The 16182-nt window shown below is 37.5% G+C and overlaps 1 protein-coding gene across 3 annotated transcripts in view; it reads left to right on the forward strand.

Moving 5' to 3' along the window:
* The window catches only part of DTL (denticleless E3 ubiquitin protein ligase homolog), a 46735-nt gene extending 36993 nt beyond the window's left edge, over positions 1-9742 (forward strand). The window contains exons 14-16 of one of the 3 annotated variants that reach the window (XM_031937330.1): positions 6227-7062; positions 9071-9194; positions 9296-9742. In XM_031937330.1, the coding sequence (XP_031793190.1) occupies positions 6227-7062; positions 9071-9169 (935 nt within the window). In that variant the 3' untranslated portion in view covers positions 9170-9194; positions 9296-9742. The remainder of the gene's footprint in view (positions 1-6226; positions 7063-9070; positions 9195-9295) is intronic. The other 2 variants (XM_031937332.1, XM_031937331.1) reach the window with 2 other exon arrangements.
* The last annotated feature ends 6440 nt before the right edge of the window (positions 9743-16182 follow it).

A 16182-nucleotide genomic window follows, 5' to 3' on the forward strand; every position in this document is an offset into this window, starting at 1 on the left:
TGAGGTAACCAGTTGGGTAGGTAGAGAGCACAATATTTCATCTTCTGAAGAACAACCACACCAACTTGAATTTCTTTAGAGCAGGTTTTACAATAGCACTGGGCCAAATCAGTCTGTCTTTCTCTCAACCCCCACACCCTCTTAGCCGATTCTGACTCCCCTAAGGAAGAGGAAATACCCTAACCTTATGAACATAACAGGCTTCCTGCTGGCTTGGATACAAAACATGAAATGTGTACTTTGAGAGCATCAGAAAATTCAAAATATGAACCACTTTACTTCTTTTTTCCCCACTTTACTTCTTTTCCTAAAATTGGCAAATCTCAAAAGTCCATCCAGCTATTTTAGGAGTCTGGCTGAAATGTTCATCAAATTGTTCTCCTACCCCTTGATTGGAACAAATGACTCCTCTGTGGCTGTACAGTGACCTGTACTGAGGAATATAGCAAATGAAAACTTCCTTCCCTCCTGAAATAATAAGTGTACCCAGTCTCTAGAACATAACCTCCTACATAACCAGGAAGCTCTGTGGACAAGAGTCCCTGCTACATTTAACTTCTTTTTCCTAAATACTCTGTATATTTGTTATTTGATAAGGTTTTTAGTTGATTTTTTTCTATTGACATAATACTGTCAACTCGGTTATACCTCATGGTTAGAAAAGGGGGTTTGGGGAGGGGAGGGTTGGGGAGAGGGAAGATGGAGGTTAATTCCTTAGAATGAATGTAAATAGCAGGAATTAAAGATTTGGATTTAAATTAACGATAGAGTATCCTAAGGGAATCCTTAGCTTTTTCTTAGAATCTAAGCCTGAAAGTATTTGAATTAAAAAGAACTGTCACTTTTCCTAGAAATAATATGAGGATTTGTGTTCTACAATACTTAATGAACTTCTTTTGTGACTTTAGGATTTCTGCTTTTCAATATACTCCTTTTCATATAAGTTCTCAATACCCAATAGAGGCTAGAGAGAGAAGGCAGAGAATTGGCAAATGCTTACTCTTAGAAGCATACCTGTCTCTGTAGTAAAAAAGTTTATGGGTTAGGAAACCAAGTCTTGTATGATTAGTCCTAATTTAAATGTTTATTTAGAGCAGGAGGAAAAAGTCATACTTGCATATTAACCCTCATAAATCCAGTTCTATGTGATTCCAAGTTAGTAATTTAATTTAATCCAAATTCTAGTTCCAAAGCTTTAAAACTACAATATGAATAGATGTTTTCTGTATGTTATTAAAGATTAATACAATTGGAGAGTCTGAACTTAAGAAAGAAGTTAAACATTGAATGGGTTTGACTTTTGTAAAGTAGGAGTGGAAGATATACATAGAATATAGAGATTTTTCCAGTGTAACTGCCATACTTCATTCCTGCCACACTTCAGAAATGAATATCAGAATAATAGGACATGCACAGAATTGTCCTGTCAAAATCAGCATTGCATTGCTTTACAGAGAATAGACAGAAACTTGAAAGCACATGTTCTCATATCGCTTGTAATTCCATCAGCAACTTGGCATTTCTCAGAGGCATAAAGATTGACCTGTGTTCTAGCTTCAGAACATTCAATGTCCTTTCAAGCACATGAACTCTCAGCATCAGAACAAGGACCCGCTTTACCTAAAAGTTAATAAGTTCAAGGAGATTTTTGTTACACTCAGAATTTCTCTATCTTCTTTTACCTTGAGGGCCCTCTTTTTTAAAGGAAAAAAAAGTTTGACAAACAGGTTTTGTGGGTTTCCATTATACCTTGTAGATAACATTCTTAAGCAGATTTCTCTGGCTTTTCCCTTGATGCAAAGCACCCTGGATCATTTCCATGTGACTAATGCAAAATTTTTATTTGATTCAATAAACATTAAGTACCTACTATGTGTCAGGTACTTTGCTAGGGCAACAAAGGTTAAAAGAAAAAAAAATCTTCTGCTATCCGAGAGAGATACAACATATATGAGAGGTAATGAGTAAAAATATCATAAGAGGAGGTAGTTTTTGTTGTTGGTCAGTCATTTCTGACTCTTTGTGTGACCTCCAGTTTTTCATTTTCTTCAGCTCATTTTACAGATGATCTGGAAGTTAGGAAAATCTGGCTTCACCTCTAGCCTCAGATTTACTAGGTAAATGTTTCTGGATAAGACATTTTAACCTACACCTTGTCTCAGTTTTCTCAGCTGTAATACAGGAATAATAATAATAGCACATCTCCCAGGGTTGTGAAAATCAAATGAGATGTTTGTAAAGCATTAGCACAGTGCCTGGCACATGATATATGCTTAATAAATACTTGTTCCCTTCTGGAAAAAGGGAAGTTTGAAGAAAGGGTATGTCCAAATAAATGGGGAGATAGGAGATACACAACAGATAGATGATATGGGAGTTCACGATAGAAATTTGGGCTGGATACATAGATTTGACAATCTTTAGTATACATTTAATACTTGAACCTTTAGGAGCAGATGCGATAATGGGACAGAGGAATGGCATCTTCTTCTCGGTGATGAACATTCCTATCTATAACATCCCTGGAGCTCTGAATTCTGTAGATCATCTAGATTTCATCCTTCACTCATTCCACCTGATTTCTAATTCTCCTCCCCAAAGTTTCAGCCTAACTCCACCCACTCCTTTCCCTGTACATTGTGGAATACCTATTCTATAGGCAACACATTTTCCTTTATCTTAAATCTTTTCCTTTCCCACTCCTTTCATGTATCAGTTCTCTCCAAAATCTGGCCACCTTCTGATAATACCACTTCCCTGGCTACTCACTGTCCTCAGCTCCCTGATTGAAGCAGGGAGTTGGAAGACTCCTTGTTTTCCCTTACCACTTCCAGGTTCTCCCTCTACTTTGTTCATCAGAAATCTCCCTTCCTTGGAAGTTTATGCTATTTTGTCTACCATCCCATCAGAATTCTGATAGCTGTTGTTTATAAATCTCTTCCTACCCTCCCTGCCACCCTAACTCAATGAATTTAATACTTGGGTCACAGTTTTTCTTCCAACTTCTGCTCTCATATTAGGGACTTTGGTATCCATATTGATTGTCTCTTAAATACCCTAACCATTCATTTCCTTAGACAACTCAGCTCCCATGAGGTATTTCTCTGCCCTACCTCAGCCACCCATAAAGATGGTCGTATCCTTGATCTTGCCCTCACCCACAAATGTATTCCCTCCATGTACAAAAATTCTGAAGTGCCCTTCTTGAACTGTAAAATTATAGTCATAATCTGTGATACTTTTGCTTCCTCAGCCTTTCCTTATATAACCTACTCTTCAGCTGCACTATGATCTCCTGATTTCCTTGAGCCCTGAATTCTCTCCCAGACCTTCTCTCATGAATTGGACATTTTATCCTGTTCCCCATCTTGACTCCTTGATAAACCAACCAATTCAACTCCATACTGCCCTTTTCTCTGGAATCAGTATATCACCTATTATACCCAGTCAAGTCTCAGCCTTAGATTACTTCCATCCAATGTTTTTTCTCTTCCACGTGCTGCTGAACAAAGATGGAGAAAGAAATGCTATCATTCTGACTGAGGTCCACTACAAATTTATGTTTTACTAACTCAACTGGGTTCTCCCTACTATTAGGCTATCTTTCAACACCTCCTTTATCAATTCGCTATCTTACTTTCCCACAGTGACTTTTCCATACTTCCTCCTTAGACTTCTCATGGCTCCCTTTCTCACTCTTTCAATTAAAAACCTTGCTTCATATTTTACAGAAAAATCTGAGGCCATTTGCTGGGAGCTTTATCTTGTCCTTTCTTAAATTCGTATCACTCAGGTACCTTCTGCTACTTTCTCCTCCTTCACCCCTGTCTCATATGATAAAGTGACTTATTCTTTATCAAGGCTAACCCCTACCTGCTCAAGCAATCCTGTTTCATCCTGTCACCTTCAACAGATTTCCCCTCTTATTATTAATACTCTTTCAGTTATTTTCAATCTCTTCTTCACTACTGCCTCATTTCCTACTACCTACAAACATGCTGCTATTTCCCCTATCCTGAAAAAGCCCTCATTTGATCACTATTTTTCTCACTTGATCCTTCTGAGCTCAATATATCAAAAATGGAAGTCCATACTTAGAACGGTTTCCTTTCACTCCCCACTTATTCTCCCATGTCCTCCTAAAATCCTGTCTTCTACATGAAGCCTTCTTTCTCTTCATTCTAAGCCCTCTTAAGTCCATCTGTCATCTTCTATTTATCCTGTATGTGTTTCTATGCTATTCCCCCTTCCCATTAGATTGTAAGTTTCTTCAGGACAAGAACAGTCTTTTGCCTCTTTATGTAGCCCCAACACTTAGGACATAATTGGTGCTTAATAAATGTACGTTCAAGTGGATAGAGCACCAGCTCTGAAGTCAAGAGGACCCGAGTTCAAATCTGACTTCAAGACACTTAATATTTCCTAGCTCTATGACCCTGGGCAAGTTACTTAACTCCAATTGCTGCAGCAAAACAAACAAACAAATAAATGAATGGATGAATGAATGAGTGTGCATTCATTGACAATAAAGAGAGAAGAACCCAAAACAGAACTTGAGGAAGCACCCTTATTAAGGAGGTTGGAAATGTGTAATTGTTCACCAAAGGAGACTGGAACCAGAAAAGAGCAATCAAACACAAGAGAAGAAATAAATGGATCGAAGCAAATTTCTGGATCAAGGACATAAGCACAGGTGTTGGCCTTGGCATGGAGACAAGTCATTTCTTTAAGAGAGAGAAGTAGAGGACAAGATATAATGGAACTTAGAGGTTCTCAGTGAGAACACAAGACAATTCATGATGGATGTCCTTAGGTTTCCTGAAAGACATCTGTTGATAGAGAGGGCTGGCTAAAGTGGCATTGGGGGTACGAAGACAAAGAAAGTTTTAAAATAGGTATTGTAGAGGGACAAAAGTCAAAGAAGAATTAAAAAGTATAGATTACAACAGTGACAGCCCAGTTAAGATTGGAAAATGTGAAATTTGTAGTTCTAATTTTTAATTTCTTACAAGATCATTCAGAAGAGATGTATGTTATACAAGAGCCTTGTGAAATTTAAAATATTTAGTCATTTATTATCAGCAGCAGCATCATGACATTTTCAGTAGCTTAAAAGTAAAGAAAGTGGTGACCTAGGATTGAGTGTTGATAAAGTATGCATGACTATAGGATAAGATGGCACGGAATGGGAACTGGGGTACTTTGTATAATAGTCACATTTGTGAAGCGCTTTGTATACATTAATTCCTGGGAGCCTCATAGTTATACTATGAATTCCCCATTTTACAGATGGGGAAGTAGATGGGATGGTTATGTGATGTGCCATGGATCAAAGAACTAGTCGATTTTTAATATGAATTTAATCTAGATTTTTTTGATTCTAAGTCTAGCATTCTATTCTGTCACCAAATGGTGTTATAGCTTACTAAGACTGTAAAGGAAGAAACATGAGGCTGGAGCAGACCTGGGAGAACAAGAGATAATGGAGGAATCAAAGATCATAATGAGGGAGACTACTTTAAAATAAAGGGAGAGGTGGAAGGGTGAGAGATAATAATCAGAGCATGATTTCAGAATTCAAAATCATGAAGTAACATTCCAGGTAGTGTGAAGAACTTAAAGTATGACTGTCTCTGTGGGTGGTGGGATAGAATAAAGTTGTAGGTCATGGGAATTGAGGAGGTTGGCTAATGGGGAGGCCATAGTGTTTGAGAGGATCCTTATATTGAACTTTCCAAGTATGAAATAAGGGGTTTTGGTGAAAATAGCCTGAATCGGGTATTGAAATCCTTGAGAGGAAACACCGGTGATTGGAAGCTGGTAGATTACAGCCACACAGATCTGGGCCAACATAGAGATAAATGGGTAAGTCTCAAAGGATAAGAGGTTGCTGTGATGGTTGACAAAGGGAGTGGAGCAGAGCAAGGTGTAGGCTAACTATTCTTCCTTGCCCAAGTGATATACTGTAAAGACTGAATGTTTTTGATCCCAGGCAATTGTAATGTGGGCATAAACACGAGTAATTGAAAACATAGGGGATCTTTGTGACAAGCTCAATACTAACTAAATCTTTCATTAGAGCAGTTGATAGAAACCCTTTCCCTATTCCCCTACTCCTGTTCCTATATTGTTCTTAAGTGCAATGGAATAAGAAAAAACTACTTAGCAGAATCTAGAAAATGTTTCTGGTTTTGGTGTCTGACTTCCACGATTATCTCTTTTTCAGCAGCAATGACAAGCAACCATATGACTCCTGCCAAAGCTCCCAGAGTCAAGAACAGTCCACTTGTTTCTTCTCCATGGTCAGCAGCTTGTGCTCCAAGTTATGCTGGAGATCTTCCTCTCCCTTCTAACACTCCTACATCCTCTATAAAAACCCCTCCTACTAAGGCTCAGAACACTCAAAAGGACTCTCCATCTTCCATTTCCCCCAAGCCACCTTCATCTTCCAAGATTTTATTTCAAAACTGGGTGAACAAGACACCCTCTCAGTCTCCATCCAACACTCCACCTATCTCGGGGAGCCTGATTCTATCTCCCAGGAAAGCCCTTATTCCTGTGAGCCAGACTCTATCCCAAACAATGTCCAACCCTGAAACTGCAGCCCTGACTAGAAAAAAAGCTAAGAGGAGGTTGGATTCAAGCTGTCTGGAAAACACAGAGCAGAAGTGTTTAAAGAGCTGCAGCTGTATCACAGAGCTGGAGGGGAAGGCTAAAAGATCTCATCTGAGTCTGTGCTGCCTGTCAGGGAACCAAGGGACCAGTGGTAAAGATCTTCTGGGACTCACCAAGTTAAATGAAATGGAAAAGGTCAGTGAGAATACTCCAGCTCCATCATCTCCTGCCAGTGTCTATACTCCAGCAGGCTTTGGATCACCATCTTTTTGTTTCAAACCTGGCAGAGGAGGGCCTGAAGTGATAGATAAAGAGAATAGTTCCCCTGAGAGGAAAAATTGGCTATTGGCTATGGGGGAAAAATGGCGGACTGAAAAAGGTGGGAACCGGAGTCCTTCCAGTGGTTCATCTTCTCAAACTAAGAGACAAGATGGAAAGAACTCTCCAGTAAGTCCATCAGGCATCTTAGTTAAAGATAGTAAAACAAACAAAAACCTTTCAACAATTTTCTAAGCTTAAAATGGTGCTGCATATAAATCTTTTGGGGATCAAGATTCCTAAAGGGAAGGAAAGCCCATTTAACTCTTTTGTTGAACTATTTCTCACAATTATCGCTGTTCCTTTTTTAATTTAAGGGATTATAACCTTATGATATCTGACAGGAAAGGGACTTAGTGGCAATCCATGATAAGAAACAAATTTCAGCAGCAGTTTTTAAAAAAAAAAATTACATCGAGGTCTCACGTCCCTAGGAACAAGGTACAAAAGAATTTATTTTAATGGATTGCTGAGCACTTTATAGAATGAGTATTTGCTATAATCCCTGCTCTGTAGAAATTTAAATACTTTGAAATGTAATAAGGATTTTCTACATCTTCTAACAAATATACTAAGTGCTGATCAGAAATTTGTCATCTTATACATAAAACTTTACAAGTTAGGTGTTCTGTTGCTGAAATAAAAGGGATTGCTATTTATTGATTTCCTTACCACACCAGTAGCATTCAGCTATTAAGTAACTGGGTCAGTATGAGCAAAAGAAAGCCAGTTCATTAAGTATAAAACATTATTGCAAGCATTTATCGAGATTTCTGCTTACTGAAGAATCTCATGTGTTTTATCCCAGTTTAAAATTTTTATGTGCTATTTTATAGGAAGGGGCTAAGAGTAAGTGATGGTAAGAAGTACAGAATCCCATCTGCTCCCTATTTTCCCTAAAAGGGGGTTTTGGTGATCAGGCTTTGACATTGGCAACTGCTTTTCCAGAGAAACTTTTAGCCCACTTGAGTAGTTTATAAGGTCCCTATAATCCTTAAAATCCAAAGAGATTTAGCCACTCTTTCAGAGACTCCCTAATAATAACTAACATAGTATTTACAGTTTGCAAAGTGTTTCCATATGTATGTGTGAATGTGTGTGTGTGTGTATACAAATATACATATATACATACCATCAATAATAATCTTTAACCTGTAGTTTTGGTTTCTACCCCAAATAGTAAAACTGAGTGAAGTAGAGGTGATAATGAGTCAAGTCAGAGATAAAAGGAAGAGTTAACTAGAACTTGAATTAGCATTCCCTAGAGTCAAGTTAATTTTGTGTGATATCTACTCTCCCACATGCTCAAGGAAGGTATCTTCCAATTTATGAATGGGTATAGTTCCCCAAAAAATATGTTTGATGATTGGGACTTGGGATATAGTTTCCCAGAGAAACAATACCTAGATTCTCTGGGCTGCCCACAAAAAACCTATTTAATTCATTATGTAATGACAGTAGCTGACAGGTTAGCAAAAGCATTTGGTGCAGGCTCTTTCTTTGTGTGACTAAGGGTCACACAACTAGGAAATGCTTGAGATGAGATTTGCACCTAGATTTCTCTTAACTACAATGCTTCATCCATTAGATTATACTTAATTATAATATTAATAGTATTAGCCTGAAATCTGTTAGCAAAGGGCCATGTATGGTACAAGACTGGGAATAGTTTCCTCTCCATTTCCTGGCCACAAGACGATCTAATTGGAATACATCATGAGCCAACAGTTCAAAAAGCCTCTCTGAAGTATTTGTGTTTTTTTTCTTAAATAGGATGCTTATTAAAATGATTTGTTCATTGGTAGAATTTCAGCACTATAATGAAGGGGAGGAGAAAATCAAGCAGCATCAGGAAATCATATGACAGGATTGTTAAATATAAATCAAATTTGAACACAAAACATTTTGCAAATCTTCAAGTACAATATAGATGAGGGTTACTATTGTAATTACAACAAACAGGCTAGCCTTAACATGGCACATTGATCCACAGTTTTGCTGGCAAATACAATTGTAACTACAAGAGATAATGGTTTCAAGGTGATCATGTCAGTATCAGAGATACCTTGAATTTACTTTTTCTTAACTTCCTGAGAAGAAGCAGCACTGTTTAGACCTTGATGTTTACCACTTTTAGGTTGCAACTACACCTGGTTCCATGAGGAAGATCTGTACCTACTTTCACCGAAAGTCCCAAGAGGAATATCGTAGTCCTGAGCAATCTAAAGAATTGTAGATCCTTCATTCAGAATCTGAATATGGTGAGTTAATGGAGCTTTGCTCCTCTGCAGGAATAATTCATATGACTTAAAATAATTATAGTCTGTGATAAAACTAACTTTTTTCTCCTTCTTTTTTAAAGGAAATACCTCAACGTTGAAAAATCAGCATGAAAAGCTGTGGCCTGGAGGTAGCTAGTGCCTGTTTCTATTAGCATAGTGTAAATTCTGCATCTGAAAGGAAATGCAGGATTGTGTTTTTAAAAGTTCCTTTTAAAAATTATTTTCCATAGAACATATTAGGATAACTAATTCTCTTTGGAGAAAAGATGTAGCTGTTCTGCAATAATAGCATAGCAACTTCCATAGGCACAGGACCTAGTCATGTAGTTCTCTTCAGTGCTGAGTGGCCAAAGAGGCCAGGTGAAGTCTTCTGAAGCTTTGGGGATCTGCTCAATGTTATATTCTTTTGTATAGCAAAAATGCATGGCTATTTATGAAGAAATTTTGTAATTTGTTGTAAATATGAAACTTCTATTTGGGTGACTTTTAGTATTACCCAAAAAATTAAATAAATTAATAAAAATGTTTGTTTTTATTTACCCTGACATAATATTAAAATAGTCCTGGAAAGAAGCAGGATTTTTTTTTTTTTTAGATTTGGATTGGTAAATTATTCTTATAAGGCTAATAATAATAATTTGGACATAGAGAAAAATAAATTAGATCTGGAAACACAAGAATACTCTCAGTTCCCCCTTAGAACTGTATCATTTTTGACACATCCAGCTCAAACCTCATCTCTCCGAGCCTCAGTTTCCTCATTTATGAAATGGAGTTCTTTTGCACTACTTATTTGTTGTACAGAAACTACTTAAAATTTAAAGCACCACAGGAAAGTGTTATGTTTGAGGCAGTAAGAAAAGAAGAGCTTGGGATTTCTTCCTTTGCTCGATTCCTTATTCATTTAGCAGGTGTTTGTTTTTTTTTTTTTTTTTTTTTTTTTATATAAACATGCTGTTATAGTATTCCAAGAGCTGGGACACAAAGGCAAAATAGTCCCTGTCCTTCAGTAGCTTGTATTGTACTGGGGGGGGAAGCATATACTCAGATCAACAAATACAGTTTATATATAGATCAATTTTTGGAGAGTGAAGAAGACACTAACAACTAGGAAGATCAGATCAGCTCTGATAAAGGAGATAGCACTTGAGGGAAAGCTGATTGAGGTCAGTGCAAAGGCACTAAGAAGGAAGGCCAAGAGGAGGAAGATGGAATGTTGAGTTTGATTGTGAAGCAGTTGTGGATTAACCTTGGAGAGGTGGGTTGTAGCCAAGTTGTGAAGGGCTTTGAATGACAGAGATGCCATATTTTATTGTAGAGGCAGGAGAGAGTCACCATAATCTAACATTTTTATGTGCCAGAAAATTGTGTAAAGTACTTTACAGATACTTCATTTCATCCTCCAAACGACTCTGGGAGGAGGGTAGGTGCTGCTGTTATCTCCATTTTACAGATTAGGAAACTGAGGTAAAGGACTTGTGACTTGTCCCGGCTCACACTGTGAAGCCAAATTTGAACCTGACTTCACTCCCTGAGTTCTAGCTACTGCCACCTAGTGGCCCCTCGTTGGCTCCATGACTGCTGCTGGATCAACAACAATTAAGGGTTTGCCTTACAAATAAATGTTCTAGTGCTTCACGTTTCAGCAAATTTACAAAGTAATCTGTTTCACGGTTGTACCTGTATAGCTTTTGTTTACAGTTCAAATCTTTCCATTTAATATAAGAATACAAAAATATTAAATTAATCGCAAATATGGATTAGAATGTAGTTTACTATTTAACATTATTGAGGATAAGAGCAATGAATAAGCACCCCCTTTCAACTCAGAAAAAAGATAGCTTTTCAGTCAACTGAAGGCAAAATGCTGAGATCTAGTCAAGTCCTAATTTGTTGAATTATATCTTTCTAGTATTCTCTGTACTTAGAAAGTATGTTTGCAGGCCAAATTGCTTGCCTGTCACTTCATGCAATTTTCTTCTTCCTGGTTCTCTACCTATAACACCAGCAGTGTATACCTTGACTCCTAGGTATTGACAAGTTACAACATTTGTAAAAAATGTGTTTAGCAGACTTAACTTAATAAACTTAATGACTTACCTTTGAACTGATCTGGAGCCTTCTTTTTATACAAGTATATTTTCAATATGTAATTTGTAGGCAAATACTTAAACTGCCATTTTTTCTCTACCCTGATTTGTTTTTATTGGGACTGGGAGTGGGAAGGAATGTTATCCCAGATCTCTGTATTTACTAATTATGAAAACATTCTTCATTTCAGAGTACCTGGCTCCAGAGAGTCATAGGACTTAATTTTGTCTTGTTAGTGGGTGTTATTTATTTGTTGGCTTTGTTTACTTTTCTTCATTCTTTTGTCAGCATTTCTGCATCTGTTTCTTCTCTAACATAGGCATAATACTTAACATAAACCTTATGAGAATCAAAATGAGAGGAATGTATTTTGTCATTGTAAAGCATAACATTGATGGTATCCGTTAGTTGTAATTTTCCTTTTCTAATTCCATTATGTCTTAAGTTCAAACAAGGACTGCACTTAGCACTTCAAAAACATCACCTGTAAATGAATATACAGAAAACGATAAAAGGGCTGTCAGCTTTAGCATACAAAATGGTCATGTTAAACGAATCTTTTTTGTTAAGTTTCTAGTGTTAGATGTTGCCCCTTCATTTACATTTCAGCAAAACTGGCTTACACTTTCCTGAATTTTTGCATTCCATCTCTAACCCTTTGTCTTTTCACAGACTGTCCCTGTGTTTACAGTGCTTCCTCCCTTCACCTCTACCAATCCTGGCTTCCTTCAAGGCTCAGATCATGGGCCACCTCCTATCCTTTTGTTAGTTCCCACCTCTTAGGTAAATTTAGATATGCCCATTGGCTTATATTCTGTACCACTGCAGTAGAATGTCAATTCCATGAGGGCAGGATTAGTTTTTAGTTTTGTTTTTATATCAGCAGCACCTAATCAACATGGTATTTGGCACATTGTAGGCACTTGATAAATGCTTGTTGGATTTAACTTATGGAAAATGGATTCTATTATGTCTTTGTCTTACTGTGGGAGGGAATAATTTACCAACATTACCAAGAGTAGCATTTGTCACCATTATTTTCTTTTCCTATTTTTTTACATGTTAAAATAATTTTTAAAGCTTTTTTTTTTCAAAATATATGCATAGTTTTCAACATTCACCCTTGCAAAACCTTGTGTTCTAAATATTTTCTCACTCCCAGATAGCAAGTAATCCAACATGTGTTAAACACGTGCAATTCTTCTATATATATTTCCACAAATATCATGCTGCCCAAGAAATATCAGAACAAAAAGGGAATAAAGCAAGAAAGAACAAAGTGCAAACAAACAACAACAAAAAAATGAAAATGCTATGTTGTGATCCATACTCAGTTCCCACAGGCCTCTCTCTGGGTGTAGATGGTTTTCACCATCACAAGACCATTGGAACTGGCCTCAATCATTGTTGAAAACAGCCACATCCATCAGAATTGATCGTAGTATAATCTTGTTGCCATGTATAATGATCTGGTTCTACTCACTTCACTTAGCATCAGTTTATGTAAGTCTCTCCAGGCCTCTCTGTATTCACCCTGCTGGTCATTTCTTACAGAACAATAATATTCCATCATATCCATATGCCACAATTTATTCAGCCATTCTCCAATTGATGAGCATCCATTCAGTTTCCCAGTTTCTTGTCACCACAAACATTTTTTGCACATGTGGGTCCATTTCCCTGCTTTAAGATCTCTTTGGGATATAAGCCCAATAGAGCCACTGCTGAATCAAAGGATATGCACAATTTGATAACTTTTTGAGCATAGTTCCAAATCGCTCTCCAGAATGGCTGGATCCGTTCACAACTCCACTAACAATGTATTAGTGTCCCAGTTTTCCCACATTCCCTCCAACATTTGTCATTGTCTTGTCCTGTCATCTTAGCCAATCTGAGAGGTAGTATAGTGGTAACTCAGAATTGCTTAATTTACATTTCTTTAACCAATAGTGATTTAGAGCATTTTTCATATAACTAGAAATGGTTTTGATTTCATCTGAAAATTGTATGTTCATACCTTTTGTCCTCATTGGTTTCAAAACCCACAGGGAAAAAATGTAGAAAAGTAAGAAGAGGAAGAACAGAAGATTATTTTGCTGATCCTAGCAGCATGACTGAAAATTGGGGGGAAATGAGCTTCAAATCATGCCTGCAATCCTGTTTGGAAAATTAGCATTTTAACTTAATCTTAATTGGTCAAATGTAATGAAATTTTACCCTAACTGTATTAGTGTTGGACTTTGAGCTCATCAAAAATAATGGTAGTCATAAATCTCCTGACCTTATTTAGTGTCCATTTCAAATACTGCATTTGGTTTCAAGCATTCAGTTTTACATAACAGCTTGATCATTTGATAAAAGTCTGCTTATTTCTAGGGATACAATCTAAGGCTAAATGAGGTTTCAGTAAAACTTACCTTGCCTAGTCAGAGTCTGGACAATTAAGATGCTTTGTACTTTATCTTCATTATGCCAACAGTAGTGCATTACTAATGTCCTCTTTATATATAAAGGATTGGAGGTGACTTGGACTGTGGTTCAGCTGAGGGAGGGACTCAAATACTTGATTGTCTGGCCAGAAACTTCACCACTAATGTTATAAGCTTCCCCTGAGCCACCAGTGTTCCCTTTCCAGTCTCCTAGTGACTATCAGACATTTGGAAGGTACTGGCCAGTAATTAAGAGAAAACTCACTACTTCCCATGCAAATATTTCTAGGTTGCAAATTACTTTTATCAGCCCCAAACTTGGGTCCTTGCCATATCGCTGGCAGCCAGCCACCCATGTAGTTGTGGAATATTATTGGACACCTGTTATTTGCTCTTATGTATTGGTTGGGTGGTTATAAACTATGCTCATCTAGCGTCTTATTTTCCTGTTAGATGCAAGATGATTTTAACACTATTAGTTAGTAGCCAAGAATACAGTTATATAAGCCTAACTTGATCAGAATTTCATTACTTGATTTCCTAGCATGGTGGAAAAACCTGCTGGATCAGCTTCTGGACCTTTAAGTTTTGAGTTACCACTAAAATCTTTGGGTGGTATTAAGGAAGAAGTTAAGATAGCTACATTCAGAATCTTAAGTTTATTAGCTCTCCACTGAAATTGTTATGCCTGTAATTAAGAACAAGTGAAATTTTTACAATAAAAAGATGAGATAAATTGGACCCTTAAATACCTCCTCTGATAACCTAGGAGGGAAGATTTCAGGAATACACAGAATCCCTTTTATGCTGAATTTCAAAGATATAATTAAGTTTTATTTAAAATTTTCTCTGTAATCTCATAGTTGATTGTATTCATGTACCTTCCTAATTTGACCTATTTGATTTCTATTCAAACTATCACAGGAAATTGGAATAGCATTTATTCCCAAACACATTTAGTGGGAGAGTCAACAAGTTTTTATTAAGTACTTAACTCTATATCTAGTCACTGTGCTAGGAATTTGGGATTAAGAAAAAAAAATGTTTTTCAAATTGTCCATACTCCATGGAGCTCACATTCTAATAGAAGAGAAAAACGTGTAAATTATGTTCACATCAAATATACACATAGATGGGCTGTAATCTCAGAGGGGAAGGCATTAGCAGCAAAGGGATGGAGAAAAAGACCTCCAAGATGTAGAGTTTGAGTCTCGAAACAGGTAGAGGAGGACAGGGCATTCCAGACATGAGACACTCTGGACAGACAGACTTGGGAGATCATGCCGTTTTTAAGGAACAAGAAGATCCAGGTGACTTGGTTGTAGAGTGCATGGACTGAAACACAAGTCTGGAGAGGCAGGAAGAAATCATGTGAAAAGTTTTCGATACCAGTCAAAGAACTTTGGTCCTGAAAGGAGCAGACGAGTCACTGAGTTTTACTAAATGTAGAGTAATAGGCAGGGAGAGGGACATGGTGAGACCAACACTTTAGGAAAAGCATTTTGGCAGCTGATCAGAGGATAGGTTGGAGTTAGGAAAAGATGAGGCAGGAAGACCAACTGGGAGGCTTGTGCAGAAAGCCAGCTGAGAAGTGATCTATAGGAGGAAGACTGAAGGTAGGAAGGACAAGGTTTGACAATAGACTGTCTATGAGGCATAAATTCAGCCAAGTTGCTGAGAATGTGGGGGTGTGAGGGGGTGGAGAGTTGAGTTGATTTGAACATTTGTAATGCACATTGGGTCCAGATGTCCAAAAGGCAGATGACAATTAGGGACTGGAGTTCTTCAAAGAGAGTTGTATTGAATACAAAGATCTGGAAATCATCCGCATAGAGATAATCATTGATCTCATGGGAGCTGATGAGATCACCAAGTAAGGTGGCTGGGGAAAGTGTGGGGGTGGAAAGAAGGGAGGAAGCCTTCCTGGGACAGAATCTAAATTAGTTGGCATGATGAATAAATTAAGATCTTGCAAAGGAACTGAGGAGCAGGAGAAGAGTGTAATAACCCGAGAGAAAATAGTATCCAGGAGGAGATGATCGACAGAAATGGATTTTCAGTATTACAAAGAAATAGCTAACGACTGAGACATTTAGATTTCACTGAAGTATAAAGCACAACTCTTCGAGTCACAATTGGAACCTAAGAGTTTTCACAATTCCATCTTGACTCAGCCCTACCTAACACTAGAATTCATCCTTCATATTGAAAAGAACTCCAGCTTCTTATTGTGCTATGCACTATTCAAGATACAAAGAGGCAAGGTCTCTGTCCCCAAGGAGCTTACCCTCCTTTCAGGTCTTTTGGAAGAGAAGGTAGAAGCTAGCTACTTGCCTGCACAATCAAATCAAAACTCTCAGTAGCTCAGTTCCCACAAGGTAATAAGGCTATTGTGTGGTTTGCTGTCCATCGTATTTGAAGGTGACTGAACTAATCATTACTGAGAG

This window comes from Sarcophilus harrisii, chromosome 4 (assembly GCF_902635505.1).
Source record: "Sarcophilus harrisii chromosome 4, mSarHar1.11, whole genome shotgun sequence".
In the NCBI taxonomy this organism is placed as follows: Eukaryota; Metazoa; Chordata; class Mammalia; order Dasyuromorphia; family Dasyuridae; genus Sarcophilus; species Sarcophilus harrisii.